This window comes from Drosophila ficusphila, unplaced genomic scaffold, assembly GCF_018152265.1.
Source record: "Drosophila ficusphila isolate 14025-0441.05 unplaced genomic scaffold, ASM1815226v1 contig_791, whole genome shotgun sequence".
Lineage (NCBI taxonomy): Eukaryota > Metazoa > Arthropoda > Insecta > Diptera > Drosophilidae > Drosophila > Drosophila ficusphila.
The window spans coordinates 4,123,455-4,145,997 of record NW_025064737.1 but is presented as its reverse complement, the minus strand read 5'-3'; the positions used below and the strand labels follow the sequence as shown (position 1 = coordinate 4,145,997).

General features: G+C 37.9%; 1 protein-coding gene across 10 annotated transcripts in view; it reads left to right on the top strand.

Annotated features, from left to right (window-relative positions):
* The window catches only part of LOC108098571 (serine/arginine repetitive matrix protein 1), a 33,265-nt gene that overhangs the window by 7,621 nt on the left and 3,101 nt on the right, over positions 1-22,543 (top strand). For 2 of the 10 annotated variants that reach the window (XM_017201594.2, XM_017201595.2), the window contains exons 3-15: positions 8,069-8,177; positions 8,277-8,407; positions 10,120-10,233; positions 12,105-12,426; positions 14,758-14,818; positions 15,087-15,369; positions 15,645-15,763; positions 16,081-16,259; positions 16,322-16,495; positions 17,881-18,018; positions 19,208-19,849; positions 21,522-21,743; positions 22,016-22,252. In XM_017201594.2, coding sequence (XP_017057083.1) covers positions 8,069-8,177; positions 8,277-8,407; positions 10,120-10,233; positions 12,105-12,426; positions 14,758-14,818; positions 15,087-15,369; positions 15,645-15,763; positions 16,081-16,259; positions 16,322-16,495; positions 17,881-18,018; positions 19,208-19,849; positions 21,522-21,743; positions 22,016-22,155 — 2,634 coding nt within the window. In that variant the 3' untranslated portion in view covers positions 22,156-22,252. Of the gene's footprint in view, positions 1-8,068; positions 8,178-8,276; positions 8,408-10,119; positions 10,234-12,104; positions 13,834-14,757; positions 14,819-15,086; positions 15,370-15,644; positions 15,764-16,080; positions 16,260-16,321; positions 16,496-17,880; positions 18,019-19,207; positions 19,850-21,521; positions 21,744-22,015; positions 22,253-22,543 lie in introns of those variants that run through there. The other 8 variants (XM_017201603.2, XM_017201597.2, XM_017201598.2 and 5 more) reach the window with 8 other exon arrangements.

The following is a 22,543-nucleotide window of genomic DNA, read 5'->3' as shown; positions in this document are numbered from 1 at the left end:
TTTTAAAAACTTATTTAAGCACATTGGCAAACAAAATGTCGTTCTTTATCGCGCTTAAAAAAAATTACTACGTTTTGTTTGGATTTTTAAAAGTTTTAAAGATTGGGTTCCCTATTTTATAAAATATATTTAATTTAGCTCCCAATTCTAAATAATATCCCAAGTTTTAAAGAATCGGGTTCATTACAGTTTACTTAAAGAGTAATAGAATTTCTCATCTGAGGGGAAAAATTAGAAACTTTTTTACTGATTTTTGGCTGGACAGTTCTTCTACTACAAATTTAGTATTTTAAAAAGTGCGTTGAAGGGGCAAAATCATAAAATGCAAATGTATACAGCACAGTTAAAACTTCTAAGTTAAATTTAGTGTGAAGGGAAAATAGTGTAATTCAATCTTCCGGCGTCGCTGGAAACTTTATTGACGTAATGAGTGATGTAATTTATAGTTTGTCCAAACTCAAACTGCTGTTGTTCTACCCATTAATCAAATTAGCTTACCCTAGTCCCAAATGAGGCTAACTTTGGGAACTGACGGGGGCATTAAATCTGTCACAACCAGCGAGAAAGCAAAGCAAAAGAATTGCAAGGCTCCATCAAGTTTTTCTCGTCCCTGCATTTAAGTCATATTTTGGCTTGTTTATGATTCTTTAGTGAAAACTTCTTGCTTGGAAAAACAAAGGCTGTGAATAATCTAAGTGCGGTGATAACTGCTAAAGTTTTTCGGCTGTAGAGCCTGGCACAATGACTCGACTTTGGAACGTAAGAAGCGAAAATGCGGTAATACGAGAATCTGAAGGATGCTGAACGGTGTTCATGGAGAACTTGACGTCACATTTGTTTGCGGCATTTTAGTTTTCATTTTCACTTATTTTTCTTTGCGTTTCTTTTCGTTTCATGGCTGACGTAAGTTCGGTGCACTTATATAAGGGGGAATTTTCATTCGAAATGCATTTTGATTGCAGCCTGAAGGAGTTGCAAACTGTCAGCAGATCCTGTGGCTAGATAGAGAGACGCGAAGAATAAATCAGGAGCGAAATAATGTTGTCTCGTTTGCAAAAAAAGAGGTGTTACCCTTACCCTTACTGATTAAAAATGTAAATGGAATTATAATACAGGAAATGTAATTATAGTTGACTCTTGAAGGGTTTCATGGGTTTAAACCACTTTCATTTACAATCTTATACGGTTATTTACGCATTGCCGTCTTAGACTCACTAACGATTTAGTATGCTGTAATCAGAAATTCAACTAAGTTAATACCAGATAATAATGGCTTGTTTAAATATAGTATAAAGTAATTAAATAATAAGGGAAAAATTTATATATATTAATAAAAATGTTTGGCTATAAAATTTATCACAAAAGAAGTAATACGGAAACACTTAAGAGGCTCATTGAATTTATTATGCTTGAAAATGCTCTTGAAGTATTTCCATAATCAGCTGAAAATATTCCGGGACTTAGGACTTGGGTTTCCTAACCACGTTCAGGGTATCGGGGCACCTTAAACCAAGCGCGTGCCATCGATGGTAAAGTCGCGTTGTCGACAGCGTCGTTATTCACATGAGTGCACTAAGCACAGCATTTCACACAGATACTCACCCACACGAAAACGCAGGAAAATTCGTTCTCGCACACACTGACAAAAAGCACTCGTGCGGTAATCGCTGAACAAGGAAAACAAAAGCAAAAACGGTTCAAGGCACACACAGCCGGCGGAAAATAGTTTTTCTTTCATTTTCCCTTTTTTAAGAGCTCAAAGGCGGTATCGAATTTCATTTTAATTGTTCAACATTGAATAACGCTTAGCAGCAGATGCACATGGAAATGTCTGCAGCAGATGCAGATATGGATACGAGTATCTTTTTGTCGGTCCAGACATTTGAAGTTTGGCTCGAGGACAGGGACAGACAGGAAAATGCAATTAAATATGCCCAACGTCCCCCTCCCATGTTGTTTATTTACTCCCCTCCGGCGTATTGTACATAATTTGAGTTGCATTCTGCTCGGAAATATGACGAATATTTTCCAGGTGGCGAAGGTGTCACAAAAGTTTGCCGTCATAAATTGCTGAGGAAGTGCTGCAATTTCTCGGCCCAAGTATGTGTGAAAAGTTTTCCTTTGTTTGCGGCCAGCAGAATGTGAAAGGAAAGAATTTAATAACATAAATGGATCTTAATTTTCAGTTGTTTCTGAAAAGGGAAGTCAGATGTTATTCCTGTTAAATTGAATGAAAATCATAAAATGTATTTGTAATTTAATGTCAAAAATCCGGTTACGGCACAGTACTATTTCGTAAAATCTATAAGCTCGCCAAACAAGTTATGTCAATCTGGCATTTTAAAGCAACTAAGAGCGAAATAACTTAGCCAGTAGATCCTCTCCTCTTTAAATTTATTTTTAGCAGAGCTGGAAGCTACCTTACTGCGCACTTAAAATGCAGAAATCCAAGCTCCATTTGCTGAAAAGGTGTTTATGGGATTTTCTGTCTGGGCTGAAACACAAAAAGTGCCTGGAAGCACATACATATTTCCGCAAAAACCAACGTATGTTATTCGTGGACTGCGTCTGAGAGAACTAAAATAAATTTTAGAAAATAACAGAGTCCGCTGACTTATGCAGAATTTATAGAGCTTTCGCGTTGGCTTTTCCGCCGTAGCCACAAGCAATTTGACTGAAAATTTCACATGGACTGGGATATATAAATCAGGCTGCCACATCGACAGCCATGTCAACGCTAAGCCGTCAAATCAAAGCCAAAGCCAAAGCGAAAGGCCCGGAGTCAAGCGGACCCAAGGTATAGGGATTAGAATTGAAAAGGACACAGACGATGTGGAGCACACGGGCTGTGGGGAGAGCAATAAAAGCGTCTTAAAAGTTTAATGTCCCTCGATTTGCGGTTGCATACAAATGACTTTTCAGCTGACGTCTTTATGTCGCCCTCTGCACTCCTGTTTCCTGTCTGCCTTTCCTTTTTTTCTTTTTTTGCCGCCTGACTCTTGGCTGGGAGAAAATAACTCGCAGCGTTCAGCTTAACGACAGCCTTTGGAAAGCTCTCTTCAGGCTTAATTGTATGTTGACATTAAATTGTTGCATAACTCGTTTGCAAGCTGTGGCTTGGGAGTTTTCCTAAAGTTAAGTGGGTGGGGCAGACCGAAAAACGTTCAAGTTATGGGGAAAACTTTTTCTTGCGAAATCAATTTAATTTAATTTGCCAAAACCAAAATTGGTAAGCCTTGCTGTCAAACTTCAATGTGGAAATTACAGTTTGCTCTCCAAAATCTATTTAAATATGGGCTTAAAAATCCATTTCACAAATAAACCAATTTATTCGCATTAGGAAAATAACTTTAAAATTATTTTCTTCATTGTAGCATATCATTTAATATGATGGTTTACTATCCAAAAGTCAACTTAAATATGGTTTAAATCAATCAATTTATTAGCATTAAGCAAAAACTTTTAACTGGAGTTCAGAAAATTAATATTCTTTATTCAATCACATAATCTTTTTTTTTTAGTTCAATGTTGAATTTGAAGTTATAAGACCAATTTATAATTTTCAATTTAAGGTAGAGAACTCAGAACTTTTACAAACTACCTTACCATAAAATATGAGTACGCGATACATTTCATTAAAATGTTTATTTCAGTTTAAATGGCGAATAAATAGTATCCAAAGAACAATTAATTATGCATAAGTTTAATCAAATGCTTCGCTGTTGATTTTGCGGGTTAATTTCAACGCCTATCTGCAAGATGCGCTCATATTTTAATTATATTGAAGCTCTATTAAATACCTCGCCACGGTTACAAATTAATTCGCACTAATTAAATGTGGCTCGCAGTTTGTTCTGCTTTTATTTGAACGGAAACTAAATCCATATTTATGGGAGAAGGCAACTGAGAGAGCGGAAAAAAGGCGGCCATGCAAATGAGCAGTGTTCTTTAATTTAATGAAGGTGACCTCCAACCCAGAGTTGACTTGGGTTGGTTGGCCAATGTGCCTCGTTAGACGGCGACCTATGGTGGTTATATTGTACACACGGGAAAAAAACAGTATTGTTCCGAAAAGTATACAAATTGTAAGACAAAATCTAAACATTTGTTTAGTTAAAAAAAAAATTTTCAAAACTTTCGAGTTTATAAAATTATTTGTAAGAATGCAATAATTCAAAAATTGGGGCTAGTTTACCATTTAAAATTACTTTGTTGACATTTTTAGACATTAGTTTCTAGAGTAAAACAAAAATTTTGTTCAGTATTGTTGTTAGGCGTTCTACGAGGTCGGGAAATGACTTTTGACTGCCGGTCAATCAGTCAGTCAGTCCGTCTTGCTGTTTCAGAGTGTGTCTCATTTCAATGCAGCCGGCAATTAAATTTGTGGCAGGAGCATCATTCCTGCCGGGCTGGGGCCACTGCTGAGTGAATTAATTGCTGGCGCAGACCTCGCAAAATGGCAGCAAACATCCCACAGGCCAAGTTAGTTGAGCAATCGAGCAAACTAAGCCACAGCGGCACAAAGGCACGCACCCGAGCAAAATGGAAAAGGGGCTGGAGTCCAGCTGTGGCAAACATGCAACCCATCTGGTCAGGTGTTTTGTGGGCTAGGCCTGGCCGGCGGAAACCATAAAAGCCGCTCTGCTTCGTACACACACGGCGTTGTCTGTGCCAGACAAAATGGTGTCAAATGGCAAAAATGCATCGTAAACAAAATGCAAATGAAAAAACTTTACAAGCAAGTCGAGGGCTGCGGCAAAAGTAGCAAAACAACATAGCCGAAAAGCGAAGTTTTCGCACAGCTGCATTTTTATGACAAGATAGGAATACAATTTGCATAGCTTAAACTCAATATTTGTTAATAGTTCTTGTAAGAAAAATTTGCAATTTGGTAATTTAACTTCGAGAGGAAAAATAAAAGGGAATTGATACAAACTAAGAAAAAAATAAAAAAGGATTGGTTAAGAATACGTGCACAATAGGTTTTATGAAAATGTATTTTTTGTTTGTATATTTTTAGAAAATATTGTGCTGTAACTTACTTAAACTTAGCTTTCCGCATAAATTAAAAAAACAAACTTTTCGTGCTCACCCCAAAACGCATTGGACAAAGACATTTTCTTGTTCCCCAGGAATGTGGTTGGCACTTCTAAGGGATACGGCTACACCAATGCACCAACACACACAAACGAATGAGACCGCAGAACAAGGATCTTGCTGGCGATAACTATGCTTCGAGGTGTCATTTTGCTTGTTTTGCCCGCATAAAACTTGAAAGGTCCCTTCGGGAAGATTAAACACGCACACGAATTTCCCTCACACACACTTGTGCGGTCAGAACACAAGTGTGTGTGCAGATTATGGTGCAAGTGACGCCTGCAAGTATGCTATGCCATATAAGTACTGGATTTCCACCCATACCCAAAAGCCATAAATTTATCTTCAGCATGTGCATCGGATATGGGAAAACCTATACAGAAAATATGTCTGCAACGTGGACATTTATTTATAGGTTAGTTAGGAACACCACAAATTGGACATTGATGTATGGGCTAAGTTTTGATGGCAAATAAATAGCACTCACTTCTAGAAAACTCCATTAAAAATCACTCGGTGACAGCGGCAGGTTCTCTTAAAGCCGTAAGCTCGTCAGCGTTTAAAATTTTAATTAAAAGCACTCGAACCAACAGCAGCAGGATTGCCGGGTTGCCCCGCCCATCTGTCAGCTGTGGGATAGTTGAGATGTCAGCAGGCTTATCAGGATTTCAACATCACTGCACAGAAATCCGGACAGGGAGCCCAAGTGTCTCCCAGTTGAGGGATTGCCGTCTCTCTCGCATGAATGCTGAAATTTTAAAGTGAAATGATTTCCCCAAACTACACACATTCGCTTCGCTAGCCCCAAAAGCTGCACCACATTTAAAATTTCATACGGAATTAATTTTTAATATACTGTCGAAAAAAACGCATACATAATATTTAAATATTGATGCTGGGGTGCGGCTGCATTTGGTGACCGCAATCAATTTTACCACCACATAAATCAGGAGGAAGTATATAAGTTTTCTTTTTTTTTTTTTTTGGGCACTCACCTCCCATACATGACATGATAAATGGTTGCAGCTGCCCGGGATATGTACTCAATGTTGGCTGGCTAGCAAATAAATACGAGTATATGCACAGGTGTGGGACTGCCACGTGGCAGGAACCCCTTCCTCACTTTTGGCAGTGCGAACGATGGCGACGCCCCTGACATCAACTGCCAATTCATTTGACAAACGAAGCCACGTAGGCTCGAGTTCTCTTCCAGCGGCTCCAATAAAGTGAGCTCTACTGCTAAATTATTCAAAAGGTGCGTGCCGAAGGCGTGTCTGCCGCTTCTTTCCGGGCAAGTGAGCTTTATTGATTGTCGAGGAATGATTCGCCACAGCTCCTTTTAATTGGTCTAAAGCGCTGCCGGTTATTGGAGTGTGTCTGGAGTCTAGACTGAAGAGGTCTGCCCGCAACTGGGTTAATTGCTCATGGGGTCATTGTTTGGGTTAAGGCATTATCCTGATCGCGGAAAACTAAGGGGGAGCGAGATTTATTGTGGATTAATTTATTAAGTGCTTCTATGACATGCGTGTGTAGTTATCTCAAAGATATCAGAGAATGGATATATAAAGTGCATAAAAAAGAGGGATGGTATTTGTTTGATTAAAAGAAAAATATGAGTAACCCTTGAAGCAGATGGATGAACCATATGTGTCATATTGATTTTTAAAGATTTTATGCGAATGAGTTGTTGGAATGCAGATAATATAGATGATGTATGATGTGATACTTATTAGTTTTATTAATTGTACATCTTAAAAGTTATCTGCTTAAAAAGATTTGGATTTATTATATAATTGAAGTAAGCAACCTTGTGAGAAACCCAGATTAACTGTTTAAAAATTAAAATTAAAAAAAGAAACAGTTGCAGTAAATAATTAATATACTGTTTACTGTCTTTTGACATTGCGTGCCAGCCGGCAATTATTTCGTTGAACAAAAGTGGAGCAGGAAACGACGTCGAGACAATGAAAGTTAAGCCCAGGTAGACTAACGTAAATTCTTGGAAGGCAGTGGGTTGAACTCCAAGTCGGGCCATAATTAAATCGAGTGACTTGGCTGCTCCACGAGAATGTCCTGGAACTGTCTGTCTGTCGGCCAGGACTGCAACTGTCTTAGCCAGTTTGTGTGGAAGGGCTTAACCCAATTTACAGCTCACATGCAACGACTTCTACTCGAAATGTCCAAGTCCCTTGGCTTAGATCGATACGCGCTGTCGTGGCCATAAAATAAGTCGCAAAATAACACAAATAGTCACTGCAAAAGTGGCAGCAAGAGTAACTGTTGCAGTATAAAAGAGGCCGTTAATATGGATTTTTCTCTGGCCATTGTCGCAATTATCAAATGGCTGCAGTTGTAATGGAGAAAGTGGGTGGACGTAATGCCGCATTGAAATGCGACAAACCGCAATTTGGCCGAGAGCCCGGAACGAAACTATTTGACTAACTGGCCAATTGGCCGATAGCCCTGAGCCGAAAGTCTGGCCCTGGCAAATGAAAATACTTACATGTGGCCATATGTGGAAGTGGTTAGCTTTCGGTTGGTCTCATTGTGGTATTTGACATGCGTTTGGCTGTAATAATTACCCATGTTGAATTGCGCCCATTGTCTATTTTAAAAGGGAAACACGCTCGAAAAAATAAAAAAATATATTTTAAATATTTTCTTATTCATTTGTTTTGATATTAATTTGACAGTTAATTTACCATTTTTATAGATGTATGAAAAACAGTCATTGTTAACATCTTAAAGCATTTTAGATAAATAAACTGGTATCCGAGATTTTTAAAGCTTTTGTTTTTTCTGAAAGAAAGTTTTTTATTATTCTTATTGGTTCTTTTTTTTGCAAACAAAACTTAGTTGTAGCAGACAAAGTTTTGTTGTCCAACAATGTATTTTTCAATCTTACAATATTACTCTATTTTGTTCGGTGCATCTGAGCCCAGAATTAACGCCTTGGTCTTTTCTATTCCAGCAGCTCCACTCGGAGTATCGGAGCACTTATCGTTGGCATGAATTTACGGGCAATTCGCGACCAGAGGTTGTGCGACGGGCGCCAGCCCCGAATCCAAGTCAATTTGTTGGTGAGTTGCGAGGACGTTTGTCTTGCGCCCTATTGTCACGGACATATTTATTGATCTCGTTCTGATTCGACGATTTTTGATTGGATTCCGCATCCGCAGGACCGACAAATGAGCCGCCACTGCCGCGACGGAAAAAATGTCCAGAATTAGCATATAAATCGCACGAGTTTATTATAGGATCTGAATATACAGATGCACGCCGAGATGCCAGTGCACATCGTTTGGCGAGAGTAAGTGACATTCTTGTATCCTTTCCCCATCTGTTTTCCCCGCCATCTACATGTCCTTGAGTTTTCAAAAGGTGAACAGATATATTGAAAATATGAATTGTGCGATAATACTGGACAGACGCTTTCATGAGCGCTGAAATGAACGAAAATTTCTTCATTTGACAAACAGTTTTTACAGAATATGAGAACATACGATTTTTAAAGTACATATTTAGAAGTTGATAGGTTCAATTTTTGGTTTTAAAATGTATTAAGCTTAATTTTTCTAAACTATTTCCATTAAAGGTATAAAAAATTCAATGATTAAGTGTCTTTATTTTAATGTAAGAAACTTTTTGTTCAATGTTGGAACAACATAAACTAAAATAAACAGAAATGCAAATTATAAAGACAAACAGCTAGAAAATATTCTTACATGTTTTCATCTTTTATGACGTTATTAGTCATAATTGTACTTTGTTGTGTGACTCAGGCCAACTTTAAATTTTTGTAATGCAATCACGTTTTTATCTAACCCCATGTGCATATATGAATAAAAAGGTAGCAAATGAAAGGATTTTCACTCGTAAAAATGGCAAGTTATTGTGCATATCTACGTGTTCATGTATGAAATGAAAAATTGTAAAGATCCAGCCGGCTTTCCACGTCTAATAGTATTTTCAGTTTATGACCACGCAAACTTTATGCGCTTTTGACATTTGAAGAGGACCCTGAGAGCAGTGGAAATTCGTTCTTGCATTCTAAAAAGGAATAAAAACATATTTTTTGTATGCCCTTTAATTTTTGTAATTATCGTGCCACGTTTTTTCATGAAGTTGGCGGTTCCTTATTGAGAACTAAAAAGAAGATTTAAGCTAATTATTTAATTGTACGCTAGAAGGTACTCAATTTTTGTTTGTTTTTTGAAAGTTTAAATATTTGACCACATTTTCATTTGCAAGTATATTTTCGTAACCATATTCAAAGGTCTTATGAAAGCCACTGCCTTTACGGGAGGTTTGGCATTAGGGTTAATGCGTTTAAGCCGCGGCCCTCATAAAAATGTCGACGCTCTCACAATTCACAGGAAATACACAAAAGCCGTTCGCAAAAGCTTCCATATGAGGTTGGTCCTTTCCTAGTTCATTTTCCGCTGCTTCTCTTCAACGCTAGGCTAATTAATAGTAAGGCACACAGCGGCACATGTTGCAAGGACATTGAGATACGTGTGCGAAATCAGAGGCGTACGCAGGTGCGAGGTTTTTCAGGTTACATCTGTTCATATACATTGACACTTAATTAATAAAAAACCATGAAAACAAATTGGTAAAATGGCCACTTAAGAGTACAACATTCAATTGCTAATATTCTGGAGGAAATGCATTTTAAAATTTATTTTTGTATATTCTTTATTTCGTAATTATTTTTAATTAAATGCTAAAACTAAAAGTGGATATTCCTAACTGTATACGAATATAGCTCCTAGTTTTTAGGAATTAATTTGAGTACCCCTGTTTAAAACCCTTCGCACGCCTCTGACCCGAATACCGGTGTGCCAGAGAATGTGTGCTTTTGACATACTATCGCAGGCACCCTGACAATACATAATTAATTGACTTCACCTGATGACGCACGTCAACAAGGCGTATGCGTAATATTAATGACCAGCTAATTAACTATACATGTTCGCATACCCTTAATGTCTCCCTATCTCTGTCTCTGTCTCTCTGTAGTCGGAGGAGCGGGGAACGCCTTCGCGCCGCAGCAAATCGGAGGGACCACCCGTCGTGCCCAATGGACGTGCGTATCCCATTGCAACGGAGATCGACGGAACCACAAGAAAACAGGTACACAATTGTCAGATTGATTTCTGCATTTCGCTCTCTCGGGTGTCAAATTCAATAGTCGTCTAGTGCCTAATCAATACTTGTGTGTGCACTACAGTTTCCAGTGTGTTGGTGTCTGTTTGAGTGTATGTGTGTTTGCGAGTTTAGTTCCCAGCATGCCAAATTTAGTTGAAGGTTAATCATTTCTGCATTGCAGATAACATTTGTGCATTTAGAAACCACATTAGAGAACAAAGAAACTCGAAAAGAATAATGTAATTAGGAAATTATTGAAAATTAAATTTGCACTTTAGGTAAATAAATTCAAGTAGTTTTTTCATCTGTTCTTATGAAGGCTTTAACTTTTTTTATGCAAAATCATGGACCACAGTATTGACATTATTTAGTATTCCGATTTTGTGCCTTCGTGATGCCACATAAAGCTGAGAACAATCACCAGGGAGATAGAACCTGTCTCTTATTTCCGATCTGAGATAGAACGCGCCTCGGACCACTGGACCGGAACTTGGAAGCGCGCAACAATTTCCATTAGCGTTGATGCTGTCTATCAGTCAGTCCCTCTGAATTTTCCCTCGAATTCCCCCCAACACCCAAAACCCTCGGCATTGACACAACCCGTGCCGCACTGTCTGCAACTTTTCTGGTCCTTTTATTGGCAATTTTCCCCGTGCAGGACATGTTGTTGAACATTTGTAGCTCGTCTCGCCGTTTGCGGCTATGGGAAAATTTCATTTACTCACATGAGCATGATTGCATGTGTCTGTACATTTCGCAGTGAGTGCGCTGGAGCACCATTGAGTTGTCAGACCGAATGTCAGTTAGTCGGGCGGCTACTCGACCTGAATGTAAAATTTTAATCTGCAAAACCCTCCAACATTTGCATAAGTTGTATATCGATTTTTTTCGCCCATTCATACGCTTGTTATATCCCTGATACATTCAATACTTAGTATAACTTTTGCCGTTCTGATTGTGGCCATTGTGTCTGTGATTTGCAATGCATGTAACAAGGGTTTTATGCCAGTTTTTCTTTGCCTTCTTCTATTCTCGGTGTGGGTGAATGAAATGTGGAATTGAATGCAAAAAACGTAGACCAAGGTAGATTATATTTGAGTTATTATTTGTTTCTAAGTATGTTTGATGGTTTTTATGGTTCTATAGCATACATTACGGGGCACTTATTACTGTAGTTTTCCTTTACATATAATACTATGCTTTTAAAGTTATTGAAACTTTATTTATAAAAGCATTAAATTGTTTTTCTCAGCTAGTAAATCATTATTATTATATTAATAGTATCAATATAAAAATATGGGAATTTGAAAATGTTTTAAAAAGGGACTAAAACCGATTCAACTATTAATATATATAATATAGAAGAGAAGTTATTTTCGATAACTTTGACCTTGCGTCTGTTTTAGTCCCAGATATTTAAATTATTTGATTTTAAAAACCTTATAATGTATTTGTATATGTTTTGGGTTTTGATTTACCACACTCAAGAAATTAGTAATAGATGTTCAAAATTTACAATTTATACTTGTATTGTGTGTATTTCTTCTCTTTCTCGTTCTCTGTTTCTCCACCTATGACTAACCGGTCTCTTCTTCTCTATGTTAACTGTGCTCTGATCGTCCCCATAAACCCGAACAAATATGAAAACCATACTAAACTAAATAACGATTAATATCTAAAATTTAAACTTATCCTTACACTCAATGCGACATTGCAATGCTCTCTTTTTCTCGTTCTCGTTCTCGTTCTCTTTCTTTTCTCCTTCTCGTTATTATTCTCTTTTGTATGAAACCCTAACCCGAACCCTGGAAAAAAAACCCTTTTTTGTTTTGTGATTCTGCTCTTATCTTTCGCAGGCGGGTGAGTCAAATGGGCTATTGAAAAAGACCATCAGTAAATTGAGCACTGAGTACCGCCTGCAATTCGTTTGGCCCACTGTCCGACGGATTAAGGGCGGCGGCGAGGCGACGTCTAGGGCCGCCGCCGGCGATTATCCGAGAAAGTCCATATCGCTGGGCGCCCTTCGGTCCGGCGGCCAAAGTCACAGTCACACCCAAAACCAGAATCAGAATCAGAGTCTGACCCAAACCCAGAATGGTCACGCACATCACACGATGATGGGTGGCGGGGCCGGCCTGCCTACGGTGCATAAAAAACGAACAACAAATCAGAAAGAAGGTGCGACAACAAATTGTCGTCGCTAAGCATTTATTTAACATACTTAACAACCAAAAAAAAAAAAAAACAAACAAATTAATATATATGAAACAAACGAAAAAATCTCCTACTAGCGCGTAGTTTCTTTCAACTACTATATATGTAATACTAAAACTAATTTACAAGTCCAAAAGAGCGAGCGTACTTTAATGAGTTAACGTTTGATTTAGATTTTTAATTAACCGTTTCTTTACTTAACCAACCTAACAAACTAATTCACGGCAGATTGCGTAACATTTTGTTTACTAACCTTCGTTACTGTTGAGATTTGTTTATTTTTCAAGATTTTTAAATGAAAATTTGTGCCGTGGCAGCAGCATTGAGCTATAAAAAAAAAGCAAAACCTAACCAAAATTAATACAAAAGCGTTGAATTGTGTTGGTAAATGAACGTAGTTTAAACGATTTTCTCTCCTCCCACCGCTGCCATATTAAAAATGCTATTTTGCCACCAAAAGCAATCGATTGAATTCCAAATCAAGTTTTTTATGTACACGTCGTCGTAACTTTTCGCTTACCTTTATACTCGTACTCGTACCTATAAATATGTATACTACAGTGCTCAGAACTAAGATAGATCTTTTCCTAGAATAATTATCTCGACCTTTTTTCGTATAATTTTTCCTTTCGTTCTGTACGTACAAGCCACTGTTTCGTTGAACGCTTTTGTAAACTAATGATTATTTTCATTTCAAGCAGTTAGCAAACTATTACTGTCTTTAAAATCTATTTCATATAGAACGAAATTATGCTAAATTCCTTTCCAAAAACCAAACTAAAACCCCAAACTAAAAAGGTTGAACACAATCAAGAATATCTTTTTAGCCAAAAGCTGACGTAAGTGTTGAACTAAATTTAATGTTTATTAGTGCTAAACAAATACAACTTGTTTTTACCGCCGAGCGTAAAATTGCCTTGATCACTTAAAAATTGATGGGATTAAACCCCCGATGTGCTCATCCGAGAAACATAAACCACCGACACCGACACGTGTGTCAATGCAATTTTACGTGACGAATTGATGAATTGAAAATAGCCAAGTGTAGTATGAGCATGTTGTGGCCGCAGGTTGTGTGATAAATTCTGTTTTCATTTCGATCGAAGCGTAGGAGTTACTGCATACGTTGCCTTAGTTTCGTTGCATGTGTGAAACGACAAACCAATCGAAATTACTATAGTGTCATTCATTAAACCAGACAACCATTTATCAATCAGTCAACACGGCATCAACTCTATATATCTCGCCCACATATCATCGGCTAGGTCAATTGGCGAACTTAGTGTGGGGTTAGTTCAGGCTATGGGCAGTCGATATGGAAACAAATCCCTTAATTACTAACTAAATTTACAGTTCAAGCAAAGCGCATAGGTAAGGAAAACGGAGACGGAACTAAAAGATATCGACAATCAAATAGCATAAAGTTAAATTTATCCCCTCTATATACATATAAGCTAAATCTTTAAGTGCATCTGCATCTCAGTGGCAATTAGTGGCTTCAATTGCTAAACGCTTTTGTCTTGCCTTTAACCCTTGTGCGACGCCTTGAGCTTCCAGCGAAGAGCTTCAATAGTGTACAAATTGGACGTAGTGCTAACAAAAAGTTACAAACAAAAATCGAACAACCAAAATAATATGAATTATCCAACGCTGCATTCAACTCGAATTGTGAACACATATTTTATATAAGAAAAGAATACAATAATTGGTTTGAATTTCGTTCTATATTCCAAACAAAAAAGTTACCCAAAATTGTTGAAACATATCCCCAGAAACTACCAGGAAACCATACCAAACACGCTTCAACCAAAGCATTCAAATTCAACATAGTTTTCGGTTCTGAACTCAATGCCACAAACACAAATTGATTTTCATTTGAAGTTTACGTTTAGCATTTGCCTCACCTGAGTAAAAGCAGACCACCCACAGACTAACCACTCAACCACGCCCACAAATCCACCCACCCACCGACCACTAACCACCACCCACCACCAACCACAAACCACCCACCAAGGCGCTGCTTCCGGCTCATTAATTTGCTGTACAATAATATGAAATCACCTTTTCCTTAACCCTGAGTTGAAAATTTAGCGTAATCGAGACACTTTGCAAAAGCAAACCTAACCTTTGTTTCCACCTTTTTGGCCTTTAGTTTCCTACTGCATTTTCTCCAATTAAATTATACTTTCCTATTACCTAATGTACCCACTGATGCCCAGACATCAGCCAGAATCTGTATAAAGCTATCGATCGACTTGAATTGCAGCATTAAATTTCGTATCTGTGTGCTTTCAGCTACTCTACATGAGTTGGAGCCCTTGGTTAGCGATACGGATGATAGAAAAACGCACGAGAAGTATGAACATTTGATTAACTAAGCCCTCTCACCGATTTGCTCATAGCTTCTGCTATCATTCTCATTCAGTGAAGTCCTTCATTAGCCCACCTGAAAGTGCAGCATCACCCAATAACAAATAGATATCCGACCCACATTCATCCGCACCTGCATGTTGCAAGTGTTGCATGCTGCAGCCATCGAGACGCACAGCAGTTCCCCCTTTGAAACCATTCTCTCAGAAGCCAACAATACTTCCTTAAGCTAATGATTCCCCCGATTCTTGCAGACAAGTGACCATTGTGGAGCGCAAGACCACCTCGCGTCCCTTCTCGCAGGCCATCGACCAGGAGCGCCTGAACCACTTCATCACGAAAAAGGAGAACTTCGGCTTCGCCGATGCCGCGGTGGCAGCCGCCGTCCTCAAGGACGAGGTGGACAACCGGCAGCAGGCCGCCGAATCCGGCCAGGTGGTGGTCATGAACGGCTCTGCCCCGCCGCACTCTAAACCGAATTTGGATCTCTGGTTCAAGGAGATGGTCGAGCTGCGCAAAAAGGCCGGCGAATATAAGGTGGGTCCTCAGTTTGTTGGTGGCAAATAGCACTATTGATTTTAATTAACAGCTGATTTCAATTTATGTTAACAGCTATTTATATATCCGGTTAAGCAACTTATTGTTTTTCTGTATATTTAATTTATTATCGATGCTATAGTTACTTAAATTTTCTTTTTTAGTTAACATAGTTTCCCAATTGAAACAAAGCCATTTATTTTTTTGTTGTTTAATATCCATTGTTTTTAATATTAATGCAACCAGATCGTAATTTAAAAACTTTTATATTTTAGTGTCGCGGCTGGGGCATAGAAATCGATCCGGAGTTATACAAGAAACAGAAGGATCTGTGGGATCAGGTTTCAAAGCGCAGCTCACTTTCAGCACTTTCCCTAGCTTCGTCTGTGCATAGGTAATATTATCTTAAAACATTTTAAATTAATTTATGGGGGAACAATTTGTTAATAAATAGACTATTCTTTTTGATTTTTGTTCAAACAGTTAAAATACAAATTTAATAAATAAATAGGAGTAATAATTAATAAAAACTTCCCCAGAACCAATTTTACTGTCATTACATTTTAACAGTCAACTAATTCATATTTGATCTAACTGTAATACTATAGAACATTCGGCTTGTCGAAAATAAATTCCTTGCTTGCTTATTTAATATTGTATAAAAGTATCTTAAAATAAATAGTAACAATCACTTTTCTCGTTTATTGTCAGACCCATTACCAAGGAGGAGAAGGAACAAGAGAACAATAAGAAATCCACGCCATTGCAGAAGGAGAAGAAGCCACGTGTTCCTGGCCAAGCCTTCTTGATTGATAATAAGGATGAGATTTCAGCACTGCCAGCACGCTTTAGCAATATACGTCATCACCTTGAACGCACCACGGGTCCGGGTGAGTATCTGATATAAGAGTTAAGTGGCAAAGGATAACACTTTAGTTTTTGGCTCTCGTAGACGTTGAGGAGGGAGCTTTGTTGCCCTCGCCGACGCGCGAGAAACTGATGCCGGCCATAACCAAGCGGGAATCGGAGTCTCAGCGGGGAAGTCCCAAGAAGACCGCCTTGTCCAGGCACGGATCGCCTCAGAAGGGCAGTCCCCAAAAGGGCAGCCCCAAGAAGGTCCTCAAAAGTGAGTAGTGCACCGCTTTTCTTCCATCTCCGAGCAGAATTTATACACAGAAAGATTGCATATACTTCGATTTGAATTCTAAAGTTAACCATATACGATTAGCCAATTTACTCCTAAGCAACAATGACACAAGTACACAAAATGCACTAACCAATTTAGTTACAAGTTCGGGAACAGAACAGAACAATTGTACACGCTCCAACAATAAGTATACGCCCCGTTATCAATGACTTGATTTGGTTTCCTATGATTTCCGTTTTTCCATGGTTTGCTCAACTGCTTCAACCGTTTGATTTGCCATTTTTTTTTACCCCCCGAGAGTCAAGGGAGTTGGCTCGATTTTCATCCCCGTCAAGTGCACCGAAGACTCGTTGGGCTATGAGATTTGTGCACAATCTTAATGTAGTTTCTTGTTACATACATTTGCCCATTTTCTCGCGGATTTGTGTTTTCAACTTGGTTGGAAGTTACATTTCCTTTTTAACCTTTAATACTTGTAGAAAGCTGTGTTGCAGATATTTTTTACTAAGTATTTTAGACTCTCATAAGTAACTTTAAGCTAAGGTTATATATTTGGGGTGAACAATAAACAGGGTAATCCTTCATAATCATGCATTCATATTGCTTATTTCTCTCATTTTGATGTTTTAGGGAATACGTGTTAGCTAGACTGTAAATAAATATAAAATGCTGCTGTATATTGCTCTGTGAAAGCTCTAAAAGGTTTACGTTGCTTTAATTTTGGGTTTACAGTGTTGCTGTATGAAACAACCTAAATGAAAATTATATTAAGGCTATTCAGAAGATACAGAAATTTTTTTTTTAGTCTGTTTCGTATTCAATAAGTTTAAGCTTAAAAAGAACAAATGTTAAAGAGAAATTTTATTAAATAGGGTTTTAGGGGAAGCCTTTAATTTAATTTTTTTGAGTAGAAAATGTTTTGCTGGCAACGATCTGAATTTTAAAAGTTGTCCTAGTCTACGCAAGAGCCATAAAAAGTGAAACCTGTTCGAAGTTCCATTATAGAGGAGAATTTTTTTTTGTGTTTAGGAAAATATTGCAGGAGGATTTTTTTGTAGCGCATTACCACCAAATTTTGTACAATAGTTCACCTGAAACACCCACACAAAATTCACCCGTAGTAAGGGCGTTCGCCCATGAAATTCTCCAGCCAAATGCGAAAATAAATTAAAACATAAAAATCGTACTCTTATCATCAATCAAACCGCCACCACCACCAACAAACCATACAACCAAATCGAAAAAAATAACGATACAATCGCAATGCAAAAACCAAATATCGAAAACTGAAACCGAAACCGAACCGAACCGAACCGAATCGAACCATCCTCATCCGTATCTGTGTCCATGTGCGTGCTGAGCAGCCCGGTCGCAATCCGCGGGTCCGGGCGTTGCCGAGAATGAGTCACCGAAGCGGCAGATCCGGTCGGCGAGTCAGGCGCCCAGCAGCCGTAAAAAGACGCCGACAACCGGAAGCGGAAGCGAGCGCAAGGCACGCCCATGTAAGTAGCCATTTTGGAGGAGGCAAAACCGCAAATCCCCCAGCCACAACCCTCTTAAAACTCGACTCTTCTGTTCAGTTTATGGAACGAACGATGCGATGCGTTCATTGCCTTATTTATTTAGTCCTAGTTTGCATATGTCATGTGTTAATTAGATTGCGTTCCGATCTATTTTTTCGTTGCCTTAATTTGGTTTTATTTGCCGAATTCGTTCCTAGTTTCGTTAGATTTCCAATCACACCTCAAGTATGTTCGTTCTTCCAAATCCAAAACGTATTTCGAACGGCCATTTAGTTGAGTGTCTAATAAAACCCGTAATAAACATAGTTAGATAACAAACAACTTTTGGGTTTCGAATATTTGTTAGTTTAGTTTAGTTTAGTCTCTGGTCATGCAGTTTATTGTTTCTTTCTCTCATTTATTAACCACCTGAGTTTCGATCACTGTTCTCTTGTAATGCAGCGTTTGATTGGTCTTTCGAGTACATAACAATCTATAGTTAAGCATGTTGAGTGAACCGTTACTAACAAAATTCAATAACAAATTAACAACCCAACTAAAACAATAAACCAATTAAACTTATCTGTAAGTAAGTAAAAGTAATACTAACAATTCCAGTTCAGTGTTGTGTCTAATCCGTTCGAGTTTTAATTTGTATTCCGTTATCCTCCTACTAACTTTAAGTGTAACTCTGTTGGCTTAATCCCAATAACTGTACAATATGTTTTAAATATAACTTAATGAGGCAAAGCTAACAAACTAAAAACAACCCATTTTCCTGTAAGTTATATTCCTAAATGCAGGGTCATAAAGCCAACATTGTGTTCTCCTTTCAATAGCTGCGAAATATCGGTACCATTAGATTGATTTAAGTAGACTAACTCCTTGAAATTGTTAACCAAACTAACCAAATGAAAGTTGGAACGCCACTAATAGCATTTCATATATTATTTATTAAGCTCTTTATTTTTTTCGAACTTTTACGTTGGGACTTTTTAAGCTTTTGCTTTGATTGCATTGTCACAAACCAAATAAAACATTTTTAATGAAAATACATTTAATAATTTTTTCACGTGCGTTTTGTTTTCGGTAAAAAAATGTAAAAAATCAAAAACGAACATAAAAAAAAAAAACGACAAAAAAATCATCGTAAAACAAACAAAACCGAAAACTGCTTACGTTCTTATAGCCACCCTATCCACAACATTCCAATCCCGCATTAAAAGTAGTTCCCTGCCACCGCCCAACGGTAGAGTAGCCTCAGCGCCGCCAGCAGCAGCAGCAGCTGCAACTGCAACAACCCGACCGGCAACCGCAGCAACATCAGCAGCTAAATCAGCATTAATCGCTAATCAGCCCCATGCTAATCAATCACAATCATCACAAGCCAAGAGCGGCAGCGGCAAAATTCAAAAACCATCGGCAACATCCGCTACACAGCAGCAACAGCAGCAACTGCAACAACAGCAGCAGCAACAGCAGCAGCAGCAACAGCAAATGCGTAAGAAAGACAAAGATAGATCGAATAGTAGTTGCATTGGCAGTAGTAGTCATGTTGGTGCTGGTAGCGGTAGTCAAGCAAATAGTGTCAAGCATCTGCAGAATAAGCAAAAGCAACAACAACTACAACAACAGCAAAAGCAACAGCAACTGCAACAGCAAAAGCAACAACAACAACAGCAACCGCAACAGCTACAGCAACAGCAACAGCATCACGATGTTGCAGCAGCAACATTAGCAGCAGCAACATCGGCTCAAAACCCAACCCGGCCTGCAACCATCAACATCAAACGGCTCACGGTACCAGGTCAGGATAGAAAATTGGCTGAAAGTGAGTAAAGTTTTACCGAAAACTTGAACAAAAAAAAAACAATCTCTTCAATAAACCCAAACTAAACAAAAAATAAAACCCATTAAAAAAAAGTAAAATACACGAAAAAAATGCTGTAAAATGACATCTGATGCGCGAAATGTTTGTGTTGCAACTTTTGTAAACCCCAAAACTTTCAAAAAAGAACTCTTAAACCGCTATTAATAATTGAGCATTTTACACCTTGGTCAAGATTGTTCGTCCACAATTAGTGAAAAGTGATTGAGCTTATGATTTACCAATTGGCATCATCGATTGAATAAAACTCTCTGTGTTTTTTATTTTGACGGAGCCATGTGGAATTGCGTGTATTAATTATATTGGTCTTAGAAATTGTACAAAATTGTAGTTTGATTTGTATTGAAATTTACGTTGTTCCACCGGCAAAATCTAAAAATTATCAAAAAAAAATCACCGAAATTCACCGAAGTCAACGGATTTTCAAAATTCTTAATTGCTAAAAAATTGTGGGTACACCCAAAGAGCAAAATGCGTTGTTATTAAATGTTAGTTGTTGTTGTAATCAATGTATGTACTTGTTGTATACCAGCAGTGTGTCCATTTTCATGTATCTGTATAAGCAATTGTAATCGAATACCCTTTTCATGTACCTATTCATTATTTGTAGATTTTCGTTATGTTTCATAACTCCAAATCACTTTTTTGAATGTCCTAAGTAGACTTTATTTTATGTTTCTGTACATATTTAAAGTTTGTAGAACTTTAATCCTATTTCATCTTAGATACATTTTTTTAATACTAAACGAAATCTACAGTAGGATACTAACACATCTACACTTACACAAAGAATAGAAAAGTGCGGATTAGTTTTTGAGGAAAATAATATTTAGGGGTTACATAACAAATTAATGAGAAATAACAAAAAAAAACAGTATTTAAACAAACACTTTTCTATTTATAGATAGGTATATTCTATTTAAATAGGTTTTGAACTTTTTCCACTTTTAAAACAAGTATATGTAGTTGTTGTTACTTTTTTAATCGTTCTCAAGTGCCAGGATTCAACTTACTAATCTTGCCAGCTGTCGTCGACGCCTTCGTTGTTGCCTGCCTAAGATATTCACCGATCAAAACTCTACCAGAAAATCACAAACACCAGAATTCTAAACAGCAATACCAATTTACTATATAATAAAAAGTATTATTAGTTTTATTATTCCCCTTCGCATAATCGTGTTGCGTGTCTGTTTGTGTATTTGTGGCATGCTGTTTCTCATGTTGTGCGCTTTATAAAATCTAAGAAAAGTATGAAAAGAAATTAATTTGGTTCTACTAACAATTTGTTGCCTTTTAAGCTTCTGGCTTAATATGCTTATGTTGACTCAGTTCTTTTTCAGTTTTTGGTTACCAAACTAAGTTACAAATACTATTGTTCAGTTCGATTTTATGTTACAACTACTAACCAGTAAAACTCAAACACAAAATTTGCTTAACGAAAAAAGAAAAAAATCCTGCAAACAAATTTATATGAAGATCAGCAGCTGCGGCAGAATAATGAAATAACTCAAACATAAAATGCGCCTATAATCAAGTCGATTCCATAACGCATAATCCTCGAAACTAAAACGAATTGCAATTTACAATTGTTCTTGGATGTTTTCCCCACCAACAGACGAAGGCGAGGATGGTCGTGAGACTGCCATTTCCATTTCCAGCTGCAGCCCCCAGCCTCCAGTGCCGGAAGTGCCCGAGGAGCCCCTGGTGAAGTCTCCGCCAGAACCGACCCGGGTCAAGTCGCCGGAGCAGATCATAATGCGCTCACCCGATCCAGTCAACTGGACGGTGCCCCTAGACACTGGCAAAACCTTCACGGTCACGCAGAATGTCAAAGATGGTAAAGTATTGTAAAGAAGGTAACACACATTGCAGAAATGTTGAAAATCATGGAAATAAATATAAACACGAGCCCTCAAATCTTTACTTCTCTTCAGGGTAAACTGTATTCGGACATTGAAAACTGCAGTTCTTTAACACTTTTCAGTTTAAATACTAAGGTTACCCTCAAGAGCAAGAATTTATTAGCCTTGATTATCTACTTCTTTCTGCAAAGTGAAAACTGTCGTAAATCAAATAGTTCTCTGCTAATTGATTGCCTTTTTTCCGCAGGGGAGAGCTACAGCCGACCTCAGAGCGAGATTAAAGCGTCGACACCGGTGGAGAAGCCCCCACCGCCGCCACAATCGGCACCGCCACAACTAACCGAACAGGCTAAAATGGACGGTAAGCCATTAAGCACGCTTCAATAAAAAACGCAAAACTTCCATACCAAAAGCATCAGCAAACCAAACGAAGTCAACCAACCAAACAAAAGAAAAGAAAAGAAAACAACCAAAAAAAAAAAAGTCAAATCGCTTTTACAAATATTTATATATTAACTCGTATTTAAATATATGTATCTGTATATGTATATGTATGTATCGCTACTCACAAACATCATCAAAAATCGAAAAATCGAATCATCGTTAGCCAAACTTCAACTTCAACTCCAACTTCTTCAAATCGAAAAACCAAAACCAAAACCAAAAAACCAAAAACCACACCAAATCAAGCAAATCAAGCCAATCTCGATAAGCGTAAATATAAAGCAAAGTTCCCCTCTCTGTCAATCAAGCCAAATGCAAATTGCTAAAATGC